The 27312-nt window shown below is 55.8% G+C and overlaps 1 protein-coding gene across 1 annotated transcript; it reads left to right on the top strand.

The window, feature by feature from the left end:
- Nucleotides 1-85: 85 nt before the first annotated feature.
- Nucleotides 86-26489, top strand: MIGA2 (mitoguardin 2). The gene is made up of 16 exons (XM_058693857.1): nt 86-187; nt 2877-3116; nt 3730-3940; nt 6852-6964; nt 8101-8218; nt 8617-8753; nt 14996-15113; nt 17035-17135; nt 17735-17850; nt 19275-19347; nt 19537-19623; nt 23798-23896; nt 24203-24337; nt 25080-25133; nt 25921-26037; nt 26271-26489. The coding sequence occupies exons 2-16, from the start codon at nt 3021-3023 to the stop codon at nt 26475-26477; spliced, it is 1782 nt and encodes a 593-aa protein (XP_058549840.1). The 5' UTR covers nt 86-187; nt 2877-3020; the 3' UTR covers nt 26478-26489.
- The last annotated feature ends 823 nt before the right edge of the window (nt 26490-27312 follow it).

The following is a 27312-nucleotide window of genomic DNA, read 5'->3' as shown; positions in this document are numbered from 1 at the left end:
ACCAGACCGATCACGTGATCCAGCCCATTGGAAGAGAGGCCGACGCCGCACGGGGCAGTTCGGCGACGTTCATTGGTCAAAGAAGGTTTGGCCCTGCGTGAGGCCACGCCCCCCGCGGTGTCCTCGAGGTTGGTTGCGCGGGCGCTGGCGAAGGAGACGCTGTCCTTCCGCAGCGATGGGATCCTGGGTGAGTGGCGGCTTTGGTTGAGCCCGCCCGGCGGGCGTCGCGGCAGGGCCTGGGACGGAGGCTTGCAGCTGGCGGGAACCGGGTCTGAGCAAAGGACTGGGTGGGAGCGCAGGTGTCCGGGCTCAGCCGGACTAGAAGGGCCCGGGTTGGAATGAGCGGGTACCCGGGCCGTGGGCGTCGAGAGAGGTGGAACGGAAGGTACCAGGTCAGTGAGGAGATGCCCGGGCCTGGAACGTTGCAGGGGCGCGGGAACCCGAACCTGGGCTGGGAAAGCAGGTGCGCCGGCCGAGGTGTCGCTGGTGGGCATCTGGACGACCCTCAAAGATATTCCGGGGGTCGGGTAAGAGGTGAGGGGGCCTGAACTGTGGCTGCGCAGGGTGATATCCGAGATGAAATGAACAGACCCTGAAGAAGGGGATGTTGCTGCGGCCCAGTGTGGGAGTGGCCCGTGCCCAGCGCCCAGCTTGGTCAGACTTGTAAGCTACCTAATGTGGAATGAAGAGAGACTGGTCAGTGGGTAGCTCAGAGGATGCCTGGGTCCGGGACATTGATGGGGTCAAGGAGGAAAGGCGGGATGCTCAGGCCAGAGTCATTAATGGGGTTGCCCACTTCAAGGGAGGAGGTGCCCCTGCGCAAGATGTGGGCATCCGGGCTGAGGGTGTTGTTAAGTGCCACAGTGGCGGTGGAATGAGGATGTTTATGTCCAAGGTTATAGAGTGACTTGTCCAGGTAGGAATGGCATTGGAAATGTGCAAGGGTGGGGAGCATTGCTACAGGCTGTCATAGAGAAGAGGAGGCTTCTCCTGGGTTGTGGCCGGGGGTGAATAGGGCACAGTTGAGCTGAGTCTGTGGATCCGTCCCTGGAGCGAAGCAGGCTTGGGGGCCCCTGTTGTCACCTTGCACGTGCGACTCTTCTTCTCGTTTGGGACAGCTGAGGCTGCTCTTGACTTTCCTGCAGGCAAATACCTGGCCTCCCAGGCTTCTCTCACTCCTGGAGCATGTGTTCAGGCTCACTGTTGTTACTCCTTGTGGGCTCTTCTCGCTTGCGCCCCGAAATCTTTCAGGTGTGGCATGGAGAGGGAGGTGGCAGTTGTAGTGGACAGCTCAGGGGAAACACCATAGCTTTGGGATCCTTTGAAGCTGAGGTCACACCCCAGCTTGGTCAGTTAGCGAGGTCGGTCAGGCCGCTTGCCTCTCATAGCCTCAGTTTTCCCATCATAAGCAATGGGTGTCTGTGAGTGACTAGACTCACAGGCCACCGCTTTCCAGGGAGCGCCTGTTCCAAGCCTGGCCTACAGTAGTAAGCGCTTGGGAAATAGTAGCTGCTGATCCCCCGGTGTTCTGGTGTTTTCGTCTCCCCTGCTCCTAGGTCCAGGCCAGGTTGGGGGAGCGGGGGAAGAGAGGGCTGGTTTGTGATATTAACCTGGGCCCCGACCTCTGGAGGTTGCATAGCTCAATATGCAGCTAAGCAAATTGCAGCTAAGCAAATTAAGCCTCGCAGCCTTGACAACATGACCGTTTCCTCGGTCCTAGACTGTGCCCTTGCTTGCCGCCCCCTCATGCACACAGCCGAGCGCCAGAGTTAGACTGGTAGGATCGTCCATCCTTCATCCATCCTTCCCGCTCACTGGGGATAAATGGTTTCTTGTGCTGCTGCAGCGATTTTGGCTGCCATCCCAGGTTGATGGGGTCTGTCCTGGCCTGTGTATTCCTTTCGCTTGAGGTCCCGGGAGACCTTGAAGGCATCCTTGGTCTTTGTCGGGGGGGGGGGGGGGGCGGGGAGCACTCTGCAGGATCTTGGAGACTGGGCAAAGTGTGCTTAAGATGCTTATGCTCATTCGCTGGCTTGGGACGGGGCAGGGGGGTACCCAGGGGGTCTCAGAAGGCCCCAGGGGAATGTTGCCCTGGTAGCGTGTGGTCCTGCGGCTTCCAGCTCCATGTCAGATTTAGCTAAAGTGTTGTATTGAGCACAGCGTCTAAAGTCCAGTAGATCTTGGCCCAAGTCCACATTACCCCATACTAGCTGTATGACCATGTACTCCTGACTTAACCACTCTGATCCTCACATTCCTCATTGGAAATTGGCAAAGATGGGGTGGTGGTGGGGGGGGCTAGCTAGCATCTCCTTCACAGAATTGTAACGATTCAGTGAACTAACATACATAGGTAAAGAGCTCAGCACAAAGAACTCAGCACAAAGGGCACACATAGCATGTAAGAGCTGTTGTTATTTGAGGAAATACCCTGCTTGTTCTCATAATACAGCCCACAGGAAATAAAAACATTCTTGGCTTTGTGGGAGATGAAAAAGGTATAATGATTGCCAGTCAGGGGCATGACCCTTTGGTGGCTTGACATTTTGGTTTACCCGATGGACCGCGGGGTTTGAAAACATGGTGAAAGTGTGGCACAAAGCCCCAGGATTGAGGGTGACTGTCCATCTCCCAGGCCTTGGGTTCGTTCTTGGGCCAACATGCCAGTGCTGCTGTCCTCTGCTCCTGGGACTCAGGGGGGGCAGAGGGTCTGTGGGGCATTTGCTGGTGGGTGCAGAAGATAGGGGCCCGATTCTGGGCCTGGCATTGCACTGGTAGGCTTTGCCCCCACCTCATCCCGCAGGACACTCTTAGGGGCATTTCGTTGTGTTCACGTGAGCATATCACTGTGTCTAACTTGGTCATTCGTCTCTCAGCTCTGTGGAAGGACCCTCTGGTATGTGCATTTCTGTCTTTCTGAGGCGTGGACGGTGCCTGGGACCCAGCCAGCAGCCAGTTGAAGACGTTCTTCTTGGAAGCTCTTGGACCCGACGGCTCTTACCCAGGGTGCTGGTCCTGCCATGGCGTTCCGGAGGACCGAGGGCATGTCCGTGATCCAGGCCCTGGCCATGACGGTGGCCGAGATCCCTGTGTTCCTGTACACGACGTTCGGGCAGGTAAAGGTTGAGGGGGGGGTGGGTTGTGGTCCTGCCTTTACCCCTCTGGTCTCCAAAACACTGAGGCCCTCGTCTCAGGGTCCCTAGCATTTGGGAAAGCTTCCCCCTCATTGTTGCTACCCCAGGTTTCTGGGGTCTCCTGTTTCAGCACAGCAAGAAGGACTAGGTTAGGAGTCTGGAGCCCCAAGCCCACTCTTCACCCTAGGGCTATATGAGCACTTGACCTCAGTTTTTCAGTCTGTAAGAGGGGTCAGTGATGCCCTCTCTGCCAACCTCAAATGTCTGTCACTGACCAGGTCCTTTGACACTTCCTTAAAGCCACTGCAGCTGTTAGGATCATGACCCGTGGAGTTAGGGACACCTCCTGGACCCCAGATGTGATCTGTATGGCCTTGTCATTTTGCTGTCCCCAGTTCCCCCTCTTTACATCTCCGTGGTCCACGTTTCAGAAGTCCTGGCCAGGTCTCTCCCCTTGGGGCGACTGCCTCTCTATCATTCCCGGTCAGCAAATAGTCCCTGAGTGCCTGAGGCACCCTCCACCCCTCGGGTGCTCCCCAGAGCAGCTCTGCCTGCCACGGAGCTTTTCGCCCGCCGCCTCCCCCTCTTCCTGCAGTCTGCGTTCTCCCAGCTCCGGTTGACACCAGGCCTGCGGAAGGTTCTTTTCGCCACAGCCCTGGGGACCGTGGCCCTGGCCCTGGCCGCCCACCAGCTAAAGAGGCGACGGCGGAGGAAGAAGCGGGTCAGTCCGGAGATCGGAGGTGCACGTCTGGGCACAGTGCCCCTCCCCATCCTCATGGCCAGGAAGGTGCCGTCGGTGAAGAAAGGTAGGCGTGAGGCAGTGGGGGAGGGCCTGACCGAGAGTCGAGTCCCGGCTGGGCCCCACGTTCGCTGTTGGATCTTGGGCTAGTGACGTCCCGTCTCCAAGCTGATTTCCCCTCGTCTGTGAAGCAGGGATGGCAGTAGACCCTTCCCTGAGTCGCCTTTGGGATTTGGTGGGTGATGCGCCCGGGCGCACATGTCCTGTCGGTGGCGATTGTTCTTAGTATCTGAGGACCCTTCGGGAGCACCTGGGGGTCCAGAGGGGGCTGGTGGCATGCAGCCCAGGGCGGGAAGTCCCTGGTGTGGGAGCAAGAAGGGCCATGTGCTTTCAGAGCCATATGGTATTCTGCCCCTCCCCTTTTTAAAAGTTAAGGTTGGGGGTGCCTGGGTGGCTCGGCCGGTGAAGCGTCCGGCTTCGGCTCAGGTCACGATCTCGCGGTTTGTGAGTTCGAGCCCCGCGTCGGGCTGTGTGCTGACAGCTCAGAGCCTGGAGCCTGCTTCGGATTCTGTGTCTCCCTCTCTTTCTGCCCCTCCCCTGCTCATGCTCTGTCTCTCTCTGTCTCAAAAATGAATAAAAAACATTTTAAATAAATAAATAAATAAATAAATAAATAAATAAATAAAAGTTAAGGTTGACTCTGTATACAGTAAGTTCACCCTTTTTAGTGTGCGGTTTTTTTTTGTGTTTTTTTTTTTTTAAGTTTATTAATTTATGTGGAGAGAGAATCCCAAGCAGGCCCTGCGATACCAGTGTGGAGCCTGAGGTCGGGCTCGATTTCCCGAACCGAGAGATTCAGGAGCAGAAATCAAGAGTCAGACGCTTAAACCCGGGCGCCTCTTTAGCATACAGTTCTTCACGTAATTTTGTGTAACACCCGTAGCCATGCGCTCAATCCCCACCCGCCATGTCCCTCGCAGTCAGCCCTTCTCCTCTAACCCAGCCCCTGCCCGGTAGCCTCTGAACTGTTTTGTGTGTGCTCTTGTGGCTTTCAAAGCCCTCATGGCCCCTGTTTATCTTGTAACCCAGCAGCCCAGCGTTGGCCATGACCTGAGTGTCATGTGACCCTCTTCCCAAGGCAGGAAGTTCTCACAGGCTCACATCTTGGGAGAAAGCTGGCTTAAGAAGCAAAAAAAAAGAACCCCCCCCCCCCCCCCCGAGGTGAAAATGATTTTTAATTGTGAATTCTCATCGCAAAAGGGAAGTTTTCCCTTTGCAAGTGGAAAAACGAGTCTTTTGGCTATAGGACCTGAGAATTGCTGAGGAGGCTGGGTTTCTGGCTGGCACTGACCCCTGGGAAGCCTGGAGCCGTTTCTGCGCCAGCCTCGCGCCTGCCCTGTACCACCACCACCAGCTCTGGTGTTATCTTATTATCCCCTCCCTACTTTTCTCACTTAAAATAATTTTTTGTGTGTGTGTGGGTGCCTCAGGTGGCTTAGTCGGTTAAGTGCAGGGCTTCAGCCCAGGTCGTGATCTAACGGCTCAGGAGTTTGAGGCCCACATCTGGCTCTGTGCTGACAGCGGGGAGCCTGCTTGGGATCCTCTCCCTCTCTCTCTGCCCCTCCCCCACTCACTTGCATTGTCTCTCCAAATAGAAAGACTCTTTTTTTTTTTTAATTTTTTTTTTTTTAAGTTTATTTATTTTTGACAGAGACAGAATGTGAGCATGAGCTGGGGAGGGGCAGAGAGAGAGGGAGACACAGAATCCAAAGCAGGCACCAGGCTCCGAGCTGTCAGCACAGAGCCCGACGCGGGGCTCGAACTCACTAGCTGTGAGATCATGACCTGGGCCGAAGTCGGACGCTTAGGCGACTGAGCCACCCAGGCACCCCAAAATAGATAAACTTTAAAAAATTTTTTTTTTTTTCAACTTTTTTATTTATTTTTGGGACAGAGAGAGACATAGCATGAACGGGGAAGGGTCAGAGAGAGAGGGAGACACAGAATCGGAAACGGGCTCCAGGCTCTGGGCCATCAGCCCAGCCCAGAGCCTGACGCGGGGCTCGAACTCACGGACCGCGAGATCGTGACCTGGCTGAAGTCGGACGCTTAACCGACTGCGCCACCCAGGTGCCCCAAGATAAACTTTTTAAAAAACCTATTAAAAATGTTTTCCCATGTGTGTACTAAAAAAATTTTTTTTTTGATGTTCATTTTTGAGAGAGAGAGAGAGAGAGAGAGAGAGAGAGAGAGACAGAGTGCAGGAGGGGGAGGGCTAGAGGGAGGGAGACAGAATATGAAGCAGGCTCCAGGCCCTGAGCTGACAACACAGAGCCCGACGCAAGCAGGGCTTGAACTCACAAACTGCAAGATTGTGACCTGAGCCAAAGTCAGACACTCAACCCACTGAGCCACCTAGCTACCCCGGGGCACCTGGGTGGCTCAGTGAGTTGAGCGTCTGACTTTGGCTCAGGTCATGATCTCGAGTTCGTTACTTTGAGCTCCACATCGGACTTGCTGCTGTCAGCCTGATAGCACAGAGCCTGCTTCGAATCCTCTGTCTCCCTCTCTTTGCTTCAACCCCCGCTTGTGCTCCCCGCCTCCCCCCCAAAAAAGTCATTGTCTCAAATTCTTCTTGGAAGGAGAAGAATTCCAAATCAGTTAGTCAGCGACACAGGGGAAACTGAGTGAGGAGGAGTTGGGGAAGTTGTCAGACCTCATTCTCAGACTTACCTGGCAGATCCAGGGCCTTCTGGGCCAGGCCCTGCACTGGGTGACAGGGACATGGCAGTGAGCAGGATGACATGCAGGGGTGTAGCACTATGCTAGGTGCATGCACTAGGCAGCCGTCACCCTGCCTTAGAAGGGTGGGGAGTCCAGGCTCCCAGATGAGGGAGAGGATCACCTGGAGGTGGGAACAGCCTGTGCACAGCCTCGGGTCAAAGCCTGCGTGACCTTTGCCCTCCTGTTCCTCACAGGCTACGCCAGCCGGAGGATGCAGAGCCCCAGCAGCAAGAGCAACGACACTCTGAGTGGCATTTCCTCCATCGAGCCCAGCAAGCGCTCAGGCTCCTCCCACAGCCTGGCTTCGGTAACTACCTGGGGGAGGGCACCAGGGGTTCTGGGCTCAGTCCCTGGCACAGAATAGGCTCTAGTTGCTGTCCTCGGGGAGCTTACAGACTGGTGGGAAGACGGGAGAAGAGATTGCATTCGGTCTCTTCATTCATTCATTCATTCGCTCGTCCATCCATGCAGGCTTTCAAAAAAAATTTTTTTTTAGTGTTTATTTATTTTAGAGAGAGACAGAGACAGAATGCAAGCGGGTGAGGGGCAGAGAGACAGACAGGGAGACACAGAATCCGAAGCAGGCTCCAGGCTCCAGGCTCCAAGCTGTCAGCACAGGGCCCGACGCGGGGCTCGAACCCACGAACCGTGAGATCATGACCTGAGCTGAAGTTGGACACTTAACCGACTGAGCCACCCAGGCGCCCCATCCATGCAGGCTTTCAGAGACTGTCACTGATCACTTACTGAGTGCCAGGCATTGGCGAGAGAAAGGTGGATAGGTACAGAAGAGAGGTTTGTGGTCTTGTGGGGAAGATACTGGTCTATGAACATACATTCATTCATTCATTCATTCATTCATTCATCAGGCACCAAGCAGGCATTTGTTTTATGCCGGGGACTCTGCTGAGGATATAGAGATCAATGAGAGTGGCTCTGGGCTCATTTGCTCATCTCTTTACCCATCCATTCAGCAAGCTCTGAGCTGGGCTCTGCCCTGGGGACTCAGGGGTGACCAAGAAATACCTCTTGGCCTGGAGGAGCCCACGTCCTGGGAGGGCAAGAAATTGTGGCGAGTGCGGGCTCTGCCCCACCCTGTGCGTGGTGGGTGCTCCCTCAGTCTTCCTAGTCCTCCCAGTACAGAACCCCAGAGCAGGGAATGGACCCAGGGCGGCTTTTGTTGGAGGCTGCTGGTTCCCGGGCCAGGCGTTGGCCTCCATTTCCTCCCACTTCTACATCTTGTATAAGGGGCCGTCAGGGGCTGAGAGTTGGTGGAAGCAGGCCGTGCTGAGGGTTTGGCCGCCGTGCCAGGGGCCGGCTTCGGGGACGGTCTTCGGAGAGGGTGTGTGACGTGATCAGGCGGTGGGAGGGACTCGGGTCCTACGAAGAGCCTGGGAGGGCCTTACCCCTTTCCCTCGGGTCCTTGTGCTGCTTGGTGCCCAGATGGTAGCAGTGAACTCATCCAGCCCCACGGCTGCGTGCTCAGGACCATGGGATGCCAGAGGGATGGAAGAGTCTGTGACCGCCGGTGACGGCGATGCGGAGAGTCTCTACATGCAGGGTATGGGGCCAAGAGGCCAGCCTTGGGGGCCCTCCTGGAGCAGAGTCGGGGGAAGAATGGTCTCCTCTCGGGAGCCCAGGCTGGGCTCAGAACACTTTTCCGGGTGCTGCTTTGCAACCCCGCTCCTGGACGCCCAAACCCTCATTCAGGGCTGTTCAGCCATTTCTGGACAGGGGACAGTCTCCAGGAACAAACCTGGTCTGAACGGAGGCCTGTCACCTGAGCCACGGTGGAAAAGTGATCAGGGCCGGGCTGATAGAGTCTTGCCCGTTTTTGTCCTTTGGAGGTCCTCCCGCCTCCTTGGTCTCCTGAGTCCCGTCCCGAGTGACACTGCGTGGGGCCCAACTGTTCTCCGCCACTGAGGTCGGACTCTCGCTTCTCTTCCTGCCCGGGCTCAGGCATGGAGTTGTTCGAGGAGGCTCTACAGAAGTGGGAGCAGGCGCTGAGCGTGGGGCAGAGAGGGGACAGCAGCAGCACCCCCACGCCGGGGGACAGCCTGCGGAACCCCGAGACTGCTTCGGAGGTGCTGTCTGAGGTAGGTGGTCCTCTCCTGTGTCTTTCTGAGCTCCCAGCCGTGGAGGAGGTCGGTGGGGGGTTGGAGCGGCAGCCAGCCGTGGGAGGCAGGGTAACAGCCTGGCCTTGTGCCAGGCAGTGGCTTGTCCTGGGTGGGAGTTTTCCCCCCGACCAGGGTGTCGATCCAGCCAGGTCACATACTCAACGTGATGTGCCTAGCACATGCCCGACGCTTAGGAATTGCCCAGTAGTCCATGGTGATGATCACACCCCGATCCCCACTATGTGAGGAAAAGGGGCATTTTATGAAGGACTGGGGGGAAGAATAGCCTGCATTCGGTTGAGTGGATCACACAGCCTGTGTCCTGTCTTTTCTTTACATGTGCATTTGGCACTGTTAGTATTTCTGTTTTTTTTTTTTTTAATGTTTATTTATTTTTGAGACAGAGACGGAGCGTGAGTGGGGGAGGGGCGGAGAGAGAGAGGGAGACACAGAATCGGAAGCGGAAGCGGGCTCCGGGCTCCGGGCTCCGAGCCGTCAGCACAGAGCCCGACGCGGGGCTCGAACCCACAAACCGCGAGATCATGACCTGAGCCGAAGTCGGACGCTTCACCGACTGAGCCGCCCAGGTGCCCCAGTCAGTATTTATTTCAGTGTCAGAAAGGAGATAGTAAGAAGGCTAAAATAAAAAATTTTGGCATAAAGCATAGCAAACACACCTCTTGGGATGGGTGTTTACTGAAGCGTTATCTTGTAACAGTTAAAGACCAGGAAAAAAAAAAAAAAAAGGAAACTATCTACATGTCAAATCAATAGTGGTCCAGAGTAGGGGCGCCTGGGTGGCTCAGGTCGTGATCTCACGGTTCATGATTTCGAGCCCTGCGTCCAGCACGGCGCTGACAGCTCGGAGCCTGGAGCCTCCTTTGATGCTGTGTCTCCCTCTCTCTCTCTGCCCCTCCGCTGCTTGCACTCTGTCTTCCTCTCTCAAAAGTAAATCAACGTTAAAAAAAAAAAATTAAAAAGTGGTTTGGAGTACCACGCAGACGTTAAAAGGCTGAGGACACTATATAGGCTGATAGGCTGCTGCCTCCACAATATGTCATTAAGCGAAAAAAGCAAGATGTGGAATGTGTATAGCATGACCTGTGTGTGTCCATGTTGAAAAAGACACATATCCAGGGGCACCTGGGTGGCTCAGTTGGTTAAGCATCTGACTCTTGGTTTTGGCTCAGGTCATGATCTCATGGTGTCGCGAGTTCGAGCCCCACATTGGGCTCTGTGCTGACAGTGAGGAGCCTGCTTGAGATTCTCTCCCCTCCCCCCCCCCACCCCTCTCTCACTCGAGCTGTCTTTGTCTCTCTCAAAATAAATAAATAAACTTAAAACAAATTTTTTTAAAGACATATCTATGTACATGTGTGCCAGTTGGTAACTGCTGGTATGCATGTGGATTTTTCCTTTCCTCTGGACAGATAACTCAGGAAATTATTAACTGTGGTCTGTGAGGAGTGGGTCTACAAGGAAAGGGGGGAAAGGGATTTCATGTCACTTTATCATTTGTCTTTCCTGATTTCAAGCCTTGCTTATGGGGAGGGTTTGTATAGGCGATAGGATTGTGGACTGTTTAGTATTTTTTTATATTCATTTATTTATTTTGAGAGAGAGAGAGATCATGAGCAGGGGAGGGGCAGAGAGAGAGAGAATCCCAAGCAGGCTTCGTGCTTTCAATGTGGAGCCTGATGCAGGGCTCGAACTCATGAACTATGAGAGATCATGACCTGAGCCCAAATCAAGAGTCTGGACCCTTAACGGACCAAGCCACCCAGGCGCCCATGGACTGTTGTTGAGTCTTTGTACTTTTTCTGTATTTAAATGACAACAACAACGACAAACCTATGAGCTCCTGTCCTCTGCTGGGGCGAGGACAAAGCGGGGGCTCTTTGGGGAGCAGTCTGACAGTCTCTGGAGGGTCAGCCAGGAAATGGAAGCAACTTCGGGTGTTAAAAAGGGAGGTTAGCCCAGGGAATTACGCAGGTGGCCCAGGTGAGAGAGGAGCCGAGAGCTTTCGGGCTGGAGGGGGTGTGCCCAGAGCTCAGGAGCCACGGAACCCGGAACCATGGAGGGGGCTTACCAGCAGGGGTCGCCCCGTTTGGGCAGGGTGGGGCAGAGATCCGGTGTGAGTCAGGTCTGGGAGAGGAGTTTCTCTGCCCATTGCCCCACTCCACACCTCCTCCACCTGCGCCTTGGTTGGCCATGAGCCAGTTGGCAGGGGAGCCTGGGAAATAGTCTGAAGTATAAGGATGAGGACATGCCTGGCACCAGCGGAAGGTGTGGTGCCCTCTTCTCTAGCTGGGGACATTGCCTCAGAGGCCTGGCACATGAAAGGAGCAGTGTCACTACAGGAACATCAGAGAAAGTCCCTGGGGGGTGACAAAGCCTCTGGTGCCCAAGGGCACAGCTGCACCAGGTCACCTCTGCCTGTGGCAGCTGATGGACACCTGCAGGACTCTGTCAGGTCGTGGAAGGGAAGGGAGGCAGTTTTAGTTCCAAAATGGTATTGATTGCTAAGACTGCATCTGAACATTCTAGAACTTTCATCGTCTTCTTCCTGAAAGCGATGAAGAATTCCCTAAAGAATAGTGAAAACTATAGGAATGGAAAAGAGTGGGGGGAGAAATGCCCAGTGTTTGATGCGCAGCTCGTGTCATGTCACTTGGGCAGAGGCCTTCCGCCTCTCTGTGTGCTGGGGCCCTCGGCGGGATGCCACTGCCAGCCGTAGGACCCCGGCGCACAGTAGTTGCTCGAGAAATGATCTTTAGTGTCAGTATTATTGATGCCTATGACCCTTCATCCAGACATAACCACTTGGTATCCTTCCAGGCGGTTTTCTGTGCTAAAGAATTTTTAACAGGTTTCTTAGAATATTATTCGTATCCCATACGATTCATTTCCTTCCAGTTCCATTTTGAATTGTACAATTCATTGGCTTTTAGTATATGGAGGGTTGTGTGGTTATCACCACGATCAGCTCTAGAGCATTTTCATCATTTCCCCAAGGAATCCCATGTACTTCGTCAGACCCCCTCCGTCTCTTTGTGCCCCCCAGTCCTAGGCAGCCACTCATCTACTTTTCCTCTCTATAGATTTACCTGTTCTGGACATTTCTATGAACGGGAGTCATGCAATTAGTAGCCTTTATGATTGGCTTCTTTCCTATGGCATATTTTTTTTAAGGTTCACTCTAATAACTTGGATCACTACTTCATTTCTGTTTATTGCTGAGTAATATTCAATTGTATAGATGTACCACATTTTATTTATCCATTCATCCGTTGATGGGCATTTGGGTTTTTGTGGGGTTTTTTTTTTGATGTTTATTTTTGAGAGAGGGAGAGTCAGAGCGTGAGCGGGAGAGGGACAGAGAGAGAGAGAGAGAGAGGGAGACACAGAACCTGAAGCAGGCTCCAGGCTCTGAGCTGTCAGCACAGAGCCCGACTCAGGGCTCGAACTTACCAACCGCGAGATCATGACCTGAGCCGAAGTCGGACGCTCAACAGAGCCGAGCCCCTGGGTTGTTTTTACTCTGTGGTTCTCCGGAGGAACGCTGTTATGACCATTTGTGTGCAGGTTTTTGTGTGAGCACGAGATTTCAACTCTCTTGGGTGTGTACCTAGGAGTGGAGTTGCTGGGTGCTGTGGTAACACTATGTTTGACATTTTGAGGACCCTCCAGCCTGTTTTCCGTAACGTGCCATGTTACGTTCCCATCAGCAGTGTAGGCGGGTTCTGATTTCTCCATGTCCTCACCAACACTCCTTTTTGCGTCTTTCTGGTTCTAGGCCTCCTATTGGGTATGAAATGGTTATCTCATTGTGGTTTTGATTTGCATTTCCCTGGGCTAACAGTGTGCTTATTGGCCATTTGTAGGTCTACGGAGAGATGTCTATTCGGATCCTTTGCTTTATTTTTACTTAGGCTATTTGTCTTTTTTTTTTTTTTTAATTCAGATATTTTATATATTACTCAGCGCTCATCATGTTAAGGGTACTGTTAACCCCCTTTATCCGTTTCCCTCCCCGCTGCCCTGGCAACCACGAGTTTGTTTCCTGTATTTAAGAGTTTGTTTTTTTGTTTGTCTCTTTTTTTTGCTTTGTTTCTTAAGTTCCACATATGAGTGAAATCACACGGTGTTTGTTTCTGTCTGACTTATGTCACTTGGCATTATATTTTCTAGATCCATCCACGTGTTGCAAATGGCAAGATTTCATTCTTTTTTATGGCTGAATAATACCCCATTGTATTTATATACCACATTTCCTTTTTTTTTTTTTTTTTTTTTTTACGTTTATTTATTATTGAGAGACACAGAGCATGAGCAGGGGAGGGGTAGAGAGAGGGGGAGACACAGAATCCAAAGCAGGCTCCAAGCTCTGAGCCGTCAGCACAGAGCCCGACGCAGGGCTCGAACTCACAAACTGCGAGATCATGACCTGAGCCAAAGTCGGACGCTCAACCAACTGAGCCACCCAGGCACCCTCGTAGACCACATCTTCTTTATCCATTCACCTGTGGATGGACACTTGGATTTACGATAGCCAACCTACGGAAGCAATCCAAGTGTCTCCCCATAGATGAATGGTTATATTTTTTTATTATTGACTTGTAAGGGCTCTTCATTCTAGATACAAATCCCTTATCGGGGACAGGATCTGCAGATACTTTCTCCCATCCTTGGGATTGTCTTTTCACTTTCTTGATGGCATGCTTTGAAGCACAAAAGTTCTTAATTTCAATGAAGTTCAGCCTATCCTTTTTCTCTTGTCATTTGCGCTTTCGGTGTGACCGTGACGGCAGAGAAACGCTCCCTAACCCGAGGCCGCTTCGCAGAGAGAGAACTGGCAGACCTCTGCCAGAGCTACAAGGCTCTGCCGGCCACGTTGTGCGGGGTCTGGTCCTCTCGGGGAGTTGGGCCAAGTGGACGGTGGGTCTGAGGTTCCCTGGGCTCTGCCGGGCTCTAGCTCGGCAGGCTGGGCCGCTTAACCTCCCTTGAGTTTTCCTCCGTGAATCGGGGTCGTAGGCCCACCTGCCTTCAAGGATGCCATGAGGCTGAGCAGCGAAGTGCCTGGTTCAGGGTGAGCACTCAGTGTAAGCAGCCATCTCGGTCATCGCCGTCCTCCTCTGAGCCCTTCCACCTCTGTCTCCAGGGGCCTGAGGCCCGAGCCGGCCCTCGTCTCCTCCCCAGAGTCTGGTTACCTGCAGGTATAGGATCTGGCAGCATTGGTGGAAAACAGAGCCAGGCCTGCTTGGGCCTGGCCCCTTGGTTGAGAAGCTCCTGGGGTCAAAGGAGTGGTGTTTCTTTCCACATACCAGCCTGGAGGGGCCAAGGGCAGTGAGGAGGTCACTGAGCCACAAGCTGCTACCCCTCAGGTGCAGGACGTTCCTGAGCACATGCGGCTAGTAGTAACAGTGGAATTGGGAACTGTGGAATAGTGACTGTATTAGTGTTATTACACATGTATACATATCAGATGTCTTACGTGATGAGTATTATATTACAGCTTCCACATTGCGTGCATGTTGCGTATCGTATCACAATGACTATTACAACAGCCAACACATACTGGTCATCACCACAGGCCAGTCTTGTGTGCAGGGCTTTGCATACCCTCTTTCCTTCAAGTTTTCCCTAAAATTCTGGGAAGTAGGTACTCTCATCTCAGTTGACAGATACGGAAACAGAGGCTTAGAATGAGGAAGTCGTCTACCCGAGGTCAACGCCATTTGGAACTGGTGGTGCCAAGGACACAACCCAGGTCTGCTGGGGTCCAGAGCAGCCTTGTTCCGTGCGGAGCCGTATAGCTCATTTAAAGTTTCCTAGAGGCCACGCTCAAAAACGAAAGGAAACTGGTAAAAATCACGTTGATGATACATTTTCTGTGGTCTAGTACCTCCAAAATACTGTCATCTCAACACGCGATCACTGTGGAACATCATGGAGATGTTTCAGAGGACTTTTGTTCGTTCGTTGGTGGGTTTCCGGCTGAAATCCAGCCTGTGTTCATGCTTACGGCACATCTCCGTCGGGACAGGCCACATTTCAAGTCTCAGTCGCTCTGTGTGACTGGCTGGCCGCTGTGTTGGGCAGCTCAGGTCAAGATACATACTCTCGCTGCCGGGCCCCAGAGCCTGCTCCCCTCCCCCCCATCATTGGTGAGGGAAGGGGCTGTTGGCCTGGGGAGCATCGAACCGTTGTTTCAATTGCAGCCAGAGTCACAGCGAAGGGAGTTTGCAGAGAAGCTGGAGTCCCTGCTGCACCGGGCCTACCACCTGCAGGAGGAGTTCGGGTCCACCTTCCCCTCCGACAGCGTGCTGCTGGACCTTGGTGAGCTGGCCTGGTACAGGCTGGGGTGGGACGGGGTGGGGGCAGGGTGGAGGTGGGAGGTGGCGAGAGACCGGGGTGGGGGCTCCCTCAAAGTCCTCAGAGCCTTTGGACTTCATTTGATCACTGCCTTATTGCATAGATGGGGCAACTGAGGCTTCAAGAGGCAGAGGCTATAGGGGGCCTGGGTGGCTCAGTCCGTTAAGCATCCGACTCTCGATTTTGGCTCAGGTCACGTCCTCTTGAGATCAAGCCCTGCATCGGGCTCTGTGCGGACAGCGCAGAACCTGCTTGGGATTCGCCCTCTCCTTTTTCTTCTGCGCTCGTGTGTGCACGCTCTCTCTAAATAAACCAACTCAAAAGCAAGGTGAAGACTTACTATGTATATTTAAAAAAAAAAAAAAAAAGGAACATTTTTTTCCTCCAAATTTTTATTGAAATTCTAGTTAGTTAACATGCAGCGTCATTTTGGTTTCAGGAGTAGAATTTAGTGATTCTTCACTCTTACATGACACCCAGTGCTCATCACAACAAGTGCCCTAAAGGTTTAATTTTTATTTTATTTTATTTTTAAAGTTTAATTTTTTAAACGTGAGCAGGGAAGGAGCAGAGAGAGAGAAAAATCCCAACCAGGCCCCACACTGTCAGTGCAGAGCCAGCCCGACGTGGATCTTGATCCCACGAACTGTGAGATCATGACCTGAGCCGAAGTCAAGAGCTGGGCGCTCAACTGACTGAGCCACCCAGGTGCCCCTAAAGATTTCATTTTAAACTAATCCCCACACCCGACGTAGGGCTTGAACCCCAAGATCAAGAGTCACGTGTGCTACTGACTGAACCAGGCAGGCGCCCCGGTGGCGGTCTTTTACACGTAGCAGACAGGAGCAGGGCTTGGTGTGGCCCTGGGAGTCCCTGGCCAGTGTGCTTTGCCCCATCCCCTCGGGAGCAGACCTTCAGGTGTGGACGTTGGCATCTCCCCTGACGGCTGCTCCAGGCTTTTGGTCTGAGCCCTCTTTTGTGGGCACCAGGTAGGCAGAAGGGATGGCTCATGTGGAGATGAGTTGAAAACAGGCCAAAGGGCCAAGGAAAAAGTCGTCTTATTGCCTACTCCTCTGAGGTACAAGTACATGATGTCGCCGAGAGGTCATGAAGAGGTTGAGCCAGACGGCCATCGTTCTCCTGGTGCCCGCCGTGTGTCAGACCGCACGCAGTGAGCGGGCCCCAGGACCCTTCTCTGGGTGCTGTCAGCCCCGAGGGGGTGTATCCGACTCCCGTGTCCGGCCCCTCAGCTCTGCCAGCGGCGACGCGGGCCTGGCAAGGGCTGGCTACCTCGACATACCCCGCCATGGCCTGTCTCCAAGTGGCTTTGCCTGAGGAGGAACCCTGCCCCCTGTGGCCTCCCCATGTGGCAGAGGAGGCTGGTGGGGCCATTAGGGCCACGGTCTCTGCTTATTTGGGAGACCTTTCCTCAGAGCCCTCGAAGGTCTGGACCCCTGCAGGCCTTGCGTGGGTGGGGCTGGCAATGCCAGGTGGCCCGTGGACTCCCTTGAGCTCTTACCAGTGGCTAAGTTTCAGTTTGTCAGAGGGGGGAGTCTCCTTGCTCGGGGCCGCACAGTACAGCGGAGCCTGCCCGTGCAGAGCTCAGGGGCCATCGGGCCCAGGGTGCGGCTGCGTGGCCCCCTCAGCAGCCTCGTCCGCGCCTAACCCCTCCCACCTCCAAGGATGGTGTACCGTTGAAAGAAGCCATTCATTTGAGGCCGTGAGCCCAGAATCTTCCCGCGCGAGTGTTCAGTAAATAGGAGCTGCGTGGTCAGTAGCAGCATCTGGCCCAGAATCGCATGTTGGTAGCTGGGCACGTGCGCATTCCAAAAAGCCCGGTGATTTCGGACTCTCAGCTCAGCCCTTCTCTTCCTGCTTTTCCCAGAGAGGACCCTCATGCTCCCCTTGACAGAGGGCTCCCTGCATCTACGGGCGGATGATGAAGACAGCCTGACCTCTGAGGATTCCTTCTTCTCTGCCACAGAGGTGACCTGGCACGGGGTGGATGGGCAGAGAGGGAGGGTGGGGTGGAGTGAAGTCCAGGCCCCTGTGTGAACTCTCCCTGTGAGCACTGGGTCACGGGAAAGCGGAGGCATTTCCTCTGACAGGGGCGGAACTTGGCAGTTACCAAGCGCGGCTCCCTGGGGACTCCACGCACTTGCTGGGGACAGGGGAGCCTGCGAAGCCGGGGTCATAGGTCCTGTGGGTGAGGGCAGGGGTCTCCACCCCCATGGCTCCAGCCCACACTGACCTCTCCCTTCTTAGACTGCATGCCTGTTGCTTGGCGTTAGTCTCCTGTCACGGCCACACGTGTCAGGCCCAGCTGTCCTGCCTGGTGAGGGGTGGGGGGGTGGTGAGAGTGTGGGCACCTGTCCAGCAGATGGTCCCTTTGGGAAGGGCTCCTGGAGATGGGGATGCTGAGGACTGAAATCTAGGCCTCTGGCCTCTTGGCTCATTGTTCCATCTGGCATCCCCTCTGAGATGTTGGCCCTCGGGTGTCCCCTGGGCAGGCACCCTCACCCACTGGGATGCGGTCGACAGAGGCTTTGACACGACCTTCCTCTTCCTGCACACCCTCCCCCCAGCTCTTTGAGTCCCTGCAGGTGGGAGATTACTCGATCCCGCTCTCCAGGCCGGCCGCCGCTTACGAGGAGGCCTTGCAACTGGTGAAGGAGGGGAAGGTGCCCTGCCGGACCCTCAGGTGAGCGTGTGCGGAAGGAGGCGGGGGGTTGCGGGGGGCAGGGGGCAGGTGGGTACGCCCTGTCCCCCTCGGAGGCCGGCGAAGCCAGCCAGCAGTGCTTGGTGAGGACTCAGCTGGACAGGCTGGCCGAGGGCCACGGTGCTCCTGACCCAGACGCGGAGCGCTGAGGACGGCCTTAGGTTCCGAGACAGACGGCCCCGGAACTAGCAACCACAGACCCGTGTAATTAGTGAGTTAACCATGATTTCTACTTCCGCGAAGTTGTCAGAGGGCTCTAGCCATTCTGTTAGTGGGCACTCTCTCTGAGCCCTGTGTCCCAAAGGAATCCGTCCTGGCAGCGGCCCCGAGGCCGGGCTCTGGGGACAGACAGACCCGATCCTTGCCGGGTTCTGTCCCTTCATCGCGCGTAGGACAGGTTGCCTAACCTCTCTTGGCCTCAGTTTTCTTATCTGTGGCATAATTCGGTTTCTTGTTCATCTTAACCTAGTTTTGTCACTTGATATGGAACTCAGAACTTGACTTTTGGCCGTGACTCCAGATTTAAGCATGTGCATTTTTTTTTTTTTTTTTTTTTTAACGTTTATTTATTTTTGAGACAGAGAGAGACAGAGCATGAATGGGGGAGGGTCAGAGAGAGGGAGACACAGAATCCGAAACAGGCTCCGGGCTCTGAGCTGTCAGCACAGGGGCCCGATGCGGGGCTCGAACTCACGGACCGCGAGATCGTGACCTGAGCCGAAGTCGGCGCTCAACCGACTGAGCCACCCAGGCGCCCCTAGCATGTGCATTTGAAGTTCACTGACTGGGGGGCACCTGGGGGCTCAGTTGGTTAAGCTTCCGACTCTGGATTTCGGCTCACTGTTCGTGAGTTCGAATCCCCTGCTTGGGATTGTCTCTCCCTCACTCTCCGCCCCTTCCCTGTGCTTGCGCACGTGTGCACGCACACACTGTCTCTCTCTCTTTTTCTCTCTCTCTCTCTCTCAAAATAAATAAACTTTAAAAAGTTCACTGACTGAACATGGCTGGAAAGCCTGGTTGAAGCCTTAGCGAGGTGCATGAGGGTAGCCAGAATGGGCGGGAGCCCCCTGTCCTGGCACTCTGCCAGCTGGGACCTGCTTGGCCATTCCAGGCCCCTGCCAGTGAGGGTCCTTTGCTGGCTGGGGCCTGAAGGAGGCCAAGGTCGGCCCGACTCCCAGTGTCCAGACCGGCCAGCTGTACTCAGTGCTCCTGAGGACATGTCCTCAGAGACCAGCTAGTCAGCCTCTTCCTTTGGTTTGGGGGCAGCCGAGCCCTAGAGGAGGGCAGGCACTTGGCCAAAGTCACGCTACCTGGCTGAGGCGGGGCCACGCACGGCTCCACCCCGACCTCACAGGGGCGTCGCTGGACGGGGCCCAGAGGGTGTGACTGTGTGTGCTTCCCCACAGGACTGAGCTGCTGGGCTGCTACAGTGACCAGGACTTTCTGGCCAAGCTGCATTGTGTGCGGCAAGCCTTCGAGGTGGGTGTCGGGGACGCCTGGGGAGGATGAAGCCGGGGCTGGGGACAGTCAGGAAGGTCTGTCAGGCCTGCTCCCGCCCCTGGCTCCTCTGCACAGAGTCACCTGCCTGGCCCATTATACTGACCTCTCCGCCAGCTGTGGGGGACTGCCAGCCCGACGGCTCGCTCCCCTCTGTTCCTCATTCCTTAGGGTCTTCTGGAAGACAAGAGCAACCAGCTTTTCTTCGGGGAGGTTGGCCGGCAGATGGTGACGGGCCTGATGACCAAGGCCGAGAAGGTAGCTTTTTTCAGGTTTTCTTCTCACCTTGTCTTTTTTATTTTTATTTTTGTAACTTTTATTTGGTCCTGTTAAAAAAAAAAAACAACAAACAAAACCTAATCTGAAATCAAGCTGAGGAACTTTGACTTCATCCTGAAGGCTCTAGGGGAGTTTCCTGGAAAAGGCTTAGGGAGGTTTCCTGGGCTAATTTTTTTTTTAATGTTTTTTTTTTTTTTGAGACAGTGAGAGAGAGCACGCATGCACGTGAGCTGGGGAGGGGTGTGTGGGGGAATTGCAGAAGATCCAAAGCAGGCTCTGAGCTGACAGCAGCGAGCCTGACGCGGGGCTCGAACCCACAAACCGCGAGATCATGACGTGAGCCGAAGTCAGACGCTTAAGCGACAAAGCCACCCAGGCGCCCCTCCTGTACTAATTTTTAAAAATATGGACCCATCTTGCTTTAAAACAAAATTTTTTTTTAATGTTTATTTAATTTTTGAGAGAGACAGCGAGCAGGGGAGGAGTAGAGAGAGAGGGAGACACAGAATTGGAAGCAGGCTCCAGGCTCCGAGCCATCAGCCCAGAGCCCGACGCAGGGCTCGAACTCACGGACTGCGAGATCGTGACCTGAGCCGAAGTCGGACGCTCAACCGACGGAGCCACCCAGGCGCCCCTGTTTATTTAATTTTTGAGAGAGACAGAGAGCAAGCAGGGAAGGGGCAGAGAGAGAGGGAGACACAGAATCGGAAGCAGGCTCCAGGTTCTGAGCTGTCAGCACAGAGCCTGACTCAGGGCTCGAACTCACAGACCACGAGATCGTGACCTGAGCTAAAGTCGGCCGCTTAACCGATTGAGCCCCCCAGGCGCCCCAAAGACCTGTCTTGCTTTTCACCTGATGATACCATCACGGGGTTTTACACAATTTAGTGACTCTAAAATGCAAACCATCATCGGTCTCCGTGAGCCCCACCTGCCAGAGCCCGAGGTGTTTCTCCTGCTCGGTTTCGTGGACTGATAACCCTTGGACATGGTTGTTTAATTTCCAAAGCGCCCTGCAAACTGTTGGGCAGCTTTATTGTGTTGTGTAAGAACGTATCTTGTCTATCTGTCCATGTCAGCAGGTATGCTTACTTTTACTGATTGCGCAGTAGTCCGTCGGGAGGGCTGACTGTGGTTCGGCTGGTGCTCCAGTGGATGGACATTACGGTTGTGTCTGACGTTCCCCCGTCACACTGCTGTTCTAGTCTGTCTGTTACGGACCTCTTTAGGTACCTTTGGTTTTCCGTGGGGCAGAACCCAGATGTGGCAATACCGTGTCTTGGGCCCAGTTAGAAGGGCTTCCCGGTTTGCTGTCTGAAACGCCTTAACAACTTAATGACCGAAGCTCCTGCCAGCTGTGTAACAGTGCGTCTCCTTACGTCTTGGCCAATGCTGGGTCTCAGTGATCCTTTTAATCTGTTGTATCCATTCCTTCACATTTCTTTTTTTTTTTAATTTTTTTTTTTTTTTAATGTTTTTTATTTATTTTTGGGACAGACAGAGACAGAGCATGAACGGGGGAGGGGCAGAGAGAGAGGGAGACACAGAATCGGAAACAGGCTCCAGGCTCCGAGCCATCAGCCCAGAGCCTGACACGGGGCTCGAACTCACGGACCGCGAGATCGTGACCTGGCTGAAGTCGGACGCTTAACCGACTGCGCCACCCAGGCGCCCCTCCTTCACATTTCTTTATTAATGAGGTTGCCTGAGTTGTCATGTTGATCGGTCCCTTGTTGGAGCAAAGCCCTTGAAAATGCCTCCCCCCATCCCCTAGGACTTTCACCTCACTGTCTGAGTAATGGTTCCCAAAACACGCCTCTGATCTCGTTACCCAACTGCCTGACGTGCTCCCTCGCTTCCGCTGCCTTTGAGGTACAGACGGAGTTTCGTTTTGTGACCGGCTGCCATGTACACTTGGCCTCGTCCAGACTGAAGGGCTCAGGCTTTTAGCGTATAGGCTCTTCCAGACGTTCTCCCTGATCCGGGCCTTCGCATATGGCACAGGGTGGTCCCTAAACACCTGGAACACTGATCCTCGATGCTGTTGTTGTTAACTACTTTACTGTTGAATACACACACGAGGGTATAAAAACGGTATCTAGGATTTAATGAAAAGATCAAGCCCAGCACCGAGGTTAGGAGGTGGAACTTATACCAGCATCTGGAAGCCCCCCTCACCCCCCCTTCTTTGCTCTTCCTTGCTTCCCCATCTTCTAAGCCCCTGCTGGCCCGTCTATCTCCTCAGGAGGACTCTGCCAAGAGCCCTTGGGCTCACCCCGCCAGCATACCCACCCTGCACCCCATTTGTGGGTTGCTCTTTGTCACTACGCTGTGAGCTCCGTGAGGGCCAGGACCACAGCTGTCCCGGCAGAGGTGTGCCCAGCCCCAGGGCCTGGCACGGGGCAGGTGCTCCATAAGGGTGCATAATTATTCTCCCAGCAGCCGCTGTTTACCCGGCAGCGGGCCCTGAGCTTTAGACACGTCTCTACCTCTAGTAGCTTCTTTAGTCCTGACTACACTGTCCACTCAGCAGATGAGGAAACAGAGCCTGAGGAAGGAGAGGAACTTGTCCGGGTCTCTAAGTGTGGGGAGGCTAGAGTGGGCATCTGAACCCAGGTTGGCCTGACCCCAGTTGTGGCCTTGGCCTGTTCTCTGTGGGCTCCCAAGAGAGTGAAGACACGGACAAGTGAAGGGTGGGCAGGTGAGGCTAAGGTGAGTGCCAGGAGCTTAGCAGACGGCCTGATCTCTGTGGCCGCTCCCTGCGAGGCCCAGGAGTACAGCTCTCCTCTTTCTGCCTCCGCTCGGGTGCGGGACGTAGGTTTGGTGAATGGCTGGTTAGCACTCTGGAGAGCGGAGCTCACCTATGCGGAGCCCTGGGACTGGAGCGGGAACCGACACAGCCCCGTTGGGTTGTTGCAGGCAGGCAGAGCTGGGAGGGTGCCAGTCCTGTGGACAGCACCCAGGCTCCAGACTTGAGAAGTCAGACCACTTCGTCACTGTGTGTCCATGGGCGAGACATGCACCCTCTCCAGTGTGAGTGGGTGTGCCCCAGGGACCTTGTGAGATGGTGTCAGACATGCTTTGCCAGCCCTTATCTTCATCGTCCTCCTTTACGTATGAGGAAACTGAGGCTTCGGGAGGTTAAGTCATGGTCAAGGCCATCCTAGCAAATTCTCTTTAAAACTTAATAGAAAGGGTTTTTCTATTTTTTTCTTTAAATGATTATAGAAATACTCATGCTCATTTTACAAAAACCCAACAGATACATAACAGCAAAAAGAAAAACCGTCCCAACTCCACATGTTCACATTTTGGCGAACATCTGTCTGGTGGCTTCTCTACCCTTAGTTCTCTATAAGGGGTGGCAACCTGCCTGTGCGGTCGTGTGTCAGCTCCACCCTGCCTGGCTCTTGGGCACATCACTGATCTCCCGCAGCCTCGGTATTCCTAATTAGAAAGTGGGTATACTGCTGGACCATTCCTCGTAAGACCGCACGAATTCGCTGAGTTGGCCCCTATCAGCACAGCCCCTGGCGCGTCCCAGCCTTCCGTGTCCGTAGATGCACGTCCACGTGTGCACGTGGCGTCGCCAGCCCCAGCTCCGCCCCACAGCCCCAGAGAGCGGAGAGCCCGTCCTGTGTGCCGACAGCAGCAGGTCTCGTATGCTATTTATCGTTTAGGCCCAGGCACCGGGCTGGTTGTGTAACAAGCCGGAGCTCCCCGACTCCCCCAGAATCGGCCCGTGAGTGTGGGCCGCAGGTTCTCCCGTTTCACCAGTGGCAGCCGGGGTCGTGCAGATTGGAATGTTTGGCTGCTTGACTCAACCTCCTGTCCTCACGCATCTTTGCAAAGTGAGCTCATGGTGTCGTGCGCATCTCCCGGAAGGCACCTGGTACTCCGTCGTGAGCTGGTCTGAGACGTGGCGGGGCGCGCTGTTCTTGAACCTCTCCCAGACGTGGCCTGGTGTCTGCAGAGGCGCGTAGCGGTGGGTAGAGGACACTTCTTGCCGGGTGTCCTCCACGGCCGCTGCTCGGGGATAGGCCTCAGCCCTGCCTTGGCTCGTCCCCCATGCACAGGCCTGCCCCTGTGATCTAGTCCAAGTGAGTCTTAGAGCCTCTCTCATGACCAGAGTGGGTTGTGCTTCTCCCCACAGAGCCCCAAAGGCTTCCTGGAGAGTTACGAGGAGATGATGGGCTATGCCCTGCAGCCTGAGACCTGGGCCACCACGCGGCTGGAGCTGGAGGGCCGTGGGGTGAGTTGGTTTGTGCTGAGCCCCAGTACCCTGGGGTCCCTTGCACCGAACATCCTTGAGCAGGGAAGGGATGCCTGTGCCGAGCTCTGCCTTGATTCTGAGGGTCTGAGGTGGCTCCGTTGCTGTTGCCAGCGGGCCCAGGCTGCTGGGGAGACGGCCCCGGCTGTACCCCATTGCGGCCCAGGGATGTGCCCACTCACCTGTGTGTTCCCACCCAGGCCCCCACACACCCACACCTCTCTGGACTCGGTCTTCCCGTCTGGACAGTGGCCCTGCAGCCTTCAGAGCATCCCTGCCCTCTCACAGGTGGTGTGCATGAGCTTCTTCGACATTGTGCTGGACTTCATACTCATGGACGCCTTCGAGGACCTGGAGAACCCCCCGTCCTCGGTGCTCGCCGTCCTGAGGAACCGCTGGCTGTCAGACAGCTTCAAGGAGACGGTGGGTGGCTGCCCTCCACATCCCACACACGCTCCCGTCACCCCATGCGTTGGCCTGGACCCTGCTTTCCTCCGTCCCTGGCTCTGGGCACCAAGGCTGGGCCCCCTACCCCCGCCGTCAGGCAGCGGTCACCTTGCCGGGCAGGCTTCCCTCCCCCGCTCGATGTGGGGCTGTGGGCTGGGCAGACCAGCATCTGCGCTGGAGCAGCTTCCCAGGGGAGGCTGATGTTCTCTGCGCCCGTTTAGAACCCACGCAGTGGGGGGCATTTCCTTCTGCACTGTGGTCTCCCGTGGTGAATTCTGCTCCGTTTTAATGCGTGTTATTAAGTCAAGTTAAGACATAGGAAGAAGGAAGGAACAGCAGGAGAGAGTTGAGTGCAGGGCCCCTCAGGCAGCTGTGCTACATGGCCTGGGGCTGGTCTTCTACCCGTAATTTGTAGGCGGTGACCATGGACCCCCACGACCTCTGAATGAGGTGGAGGTGCTCGGCCATGGCCGTTTCACAGCAAAGGGAACTGCGACCCCGGGAAGATCAGCGGCTAGTTGAGGGGCCTGCAGCAGTAAGGGTTAGAGTCCAGGTCAGATTTAAGTGTGACTGGTTCCTAGTTGAGGGGAAGGAAGCAACAGAGCTCAGGCACCAGGCCCCCGCTTCCTGCTTGGGTTGGGGAGAGCTGGGATCAGGGAGGGACTGCAGGCCCGACCTGTCATTCTGAAACCTGGGTGGGATCCCATCTTTGATTTAGGCCCTGGCCACTGCTTGCTGGTCAGTCTTGAAAGCGAAGAGGAGGCTGCTGATGGTGAGTGACCCTCGCGGGGTGGGGCGGGGTCCCCAGTGCTGCTGACCAATCCGCATGGCCTGAGCTGGGGGCGGGGCTGCTGGGGGCGGGGCAGAAGAATGCCGCCCCCCCCCCCCCCCCCCCCCCCCCCCCCGCCTCCCCGCGCGAGGAGGTCCAGTTGAGTCCCGAGGCCCTGCCGTCCCTTCTGGCTTCTGTCACAGCACTGGCCACCTGTCCTGCCCTTTCTCTCTCCCTTTCCCAGGGGGACCTCGAAGGCACACATAGGTACGCTTAAGCTCTCCAGGACCCAGCACAGCGTGGGCCACCGGAAACTGTTGAAGGGCCCGCGGGGAAAGGGCATCCTTGAGGGAGGAAGGGCCCACAAGAGGGGTGGAGGCCGTCGTGGCGAGGCGTCTGGGTGTGGCTGGCGGAGTCGCCTCCCTCCCACCCACAGGCGGCTGGTATCTGTACTCCCAGGCAGCGCCTGGCGCTCTGACTGGGCCGTGATCTGTGGCTCTCCTCTGCCAGCCAGGCCCTGCTGCCCAGCTGATACCAGCTGCCACTGCCGAGTACTCTGGGCACTTCTGGTGCGGAGCCCAGCCCGCCCCCTTCCTCGTGTAGTCCTCACAGCAGCCCCAAGGTTACCCCCCCATTCTGCAGAGGTGAAAGCCCCTGTCACTTGCCCGGCGTCACCCAGCGAGCACGTGACTGAGCCAGGCCCCCAAAGCCCAGCTCTTGATATGCCCTCCCCCCCCCCCCCCCAACCAGCTTGGCCGCGTCCCAGCCCTCAGCCTCACCACTTTTGCAGGTGCCTGATGGCTTCATCTCCCATTTCTACTCCGTATCGGAGCACGTAAGCCCCGTCCTAGCCTTTGGCTTCCTCGGACCCAAACCCCAGCTCGCTGAAGTCTGTGCTTTCTTCAAGGTAAACGGAGTGCGTGGCCTGCCTGGGCTGCTCCCCGAGAAGGGGTGAGCGGGGGTGCCTGGGGGGAGCCTGGCCGACGTGGGTCCGGAGGAAGCACCAGGAGGGCGGGAGCCTGTGGACGGGTTGGGGGAGGGTCAAGGGGCTTTGGGTGGTCCGGAGGATGTCAGTGCGGGGGGCAGGGGGGCAGGGGGGCAGGGGCCGTGGCCGAGGCCCAACGCCAGCCCTCCCCCCAGCACCAGATCGTGCAGTACCTGAGGGACATGTTTGACCTGGACAACGTGCGCTACACTTCGGTGCCGGCGCTGGCAGACGACATCCTGCGGCTGTCCCGGCGCCGCAGCGAGATCCTGCTTGGCTACCTGGGGGCGCCGGTGGCCAGCAGCATTGGCCTGAACGGGGCGCTGCCCCGAGAGAACGGCCCCCCGGAGTTGCTCCAGTAGTGGCGGGTGCCGCCTGGGTCTTGTCCACATGGCGAAGGCAGCGAAAGGGCCGTCTCCTCCCCTCCTTAGGGTTGGTGTCGAAGGGCCTGGGTGTCCCTGGCTGTCAGCGTCGGCAGAGCCCGGGCTTTGGTGGCCTGATCATCTGGGAATCCCTGCAAACTTCCTTGGAGAGGGTTGGAGCCCTGGGGGCCTGCCTGACTGCCCTCAGCCGTCCCTGGGCAAAGCAGCAGCTGGACCGGCGGCTTGTGGGGCCTGAGGGAGAGGAAGGTGGTCAGAGAGAGACCTCGTTGTGAGGAGGGGTGGGACAGGCAGAGCCGGAGGGCTGCTGACGACGGGGCTGGGAAGGTAGAGGTGGAGGACGGGGTGCTGGGGCTCTGGCGAAGGCCACGGGAGGCCTGAGCTAGAAGGGACCTGGGCTTTAGACCGTCTCTCGGTGCCCGGTGCCTGCTGGCCCCCACCCCTGCCACCACCCTAGAGACTTCGCAGCTCCAGATTGGGAGGGTGGGGGCCACAGAGTGCCTGGTGTGGGGGGGGTACCTTAGACGGGTGGCAGGCCTGGACCATCCAAGGGCGGGACGGGGTGGGTCTGCTTTCCTTGTGCTCACGCCTGGGCAGGGACTGGGCCCTTGGCAAACCCAAGCAGGAAACCAGGATGCTGTCCTCTGACATTCCCTCGTCCTGCCAAAGACTGTCACTTCTCTTCCCCTTTGCCACCACCAAAGATGGAACAGGTGGGGCTGGTCCTCCCGCCCCACCCACCTGCCTCTGTGAGCCTGGAACCCCCCTGGGTGGTGCTAGGGCTGAGCTGGAGGCTGCCCAGGGTTCATCGCAGGCC

Source organism: Neofelis nebulosa, chromosome 12 (assembly GCF_028018385.1).
Source record: "Neofelis nebulosa isolate mNeoNeb1 chromosome 12, mNeoNeb1.pri, whole genome shotgun sequence".
Classification (NCBI taxonomy): Eukaryota; Metazoa; Chordata; class Mammalia; order Carnivora; family Felidae; genus Neofelis; species Neofelis nebulosa.
The sequence above is the reverse complement of the archived record's forward strand: the minus strand, read 5'-3'. Positions and strand labels throughout refer to the sequence as shown.

What these genes read in the sequence shown, in the direction of transcription:
- MIGA2 (XM_058693857.1), top strand. Translation starts at nt 3,021, where the DNA reads ATGGCGTTCCGGAGGACCGAGGGCATGTCCGTGATCCAGGCCCTGGCC. An exon ending in CAGCGTGCTGCTGGACCTTG is followed by an intron (nt 15,114 to 17,034) that starts GTGAGCTGGCCT and finishes TGCTTTTCCCAG; the next exon opens with AGAGGACCCTCATGCTCCCC. An exon ending in GTGTGCGGCAAGCCTTCGAG is followed by an intron (nt 19,348 to 19,536) that starts GTGGGTGTCGGG and finishes CTCATTCCTTAG; the next exon opens with GGTCTTCTGGAAGACAAGAG.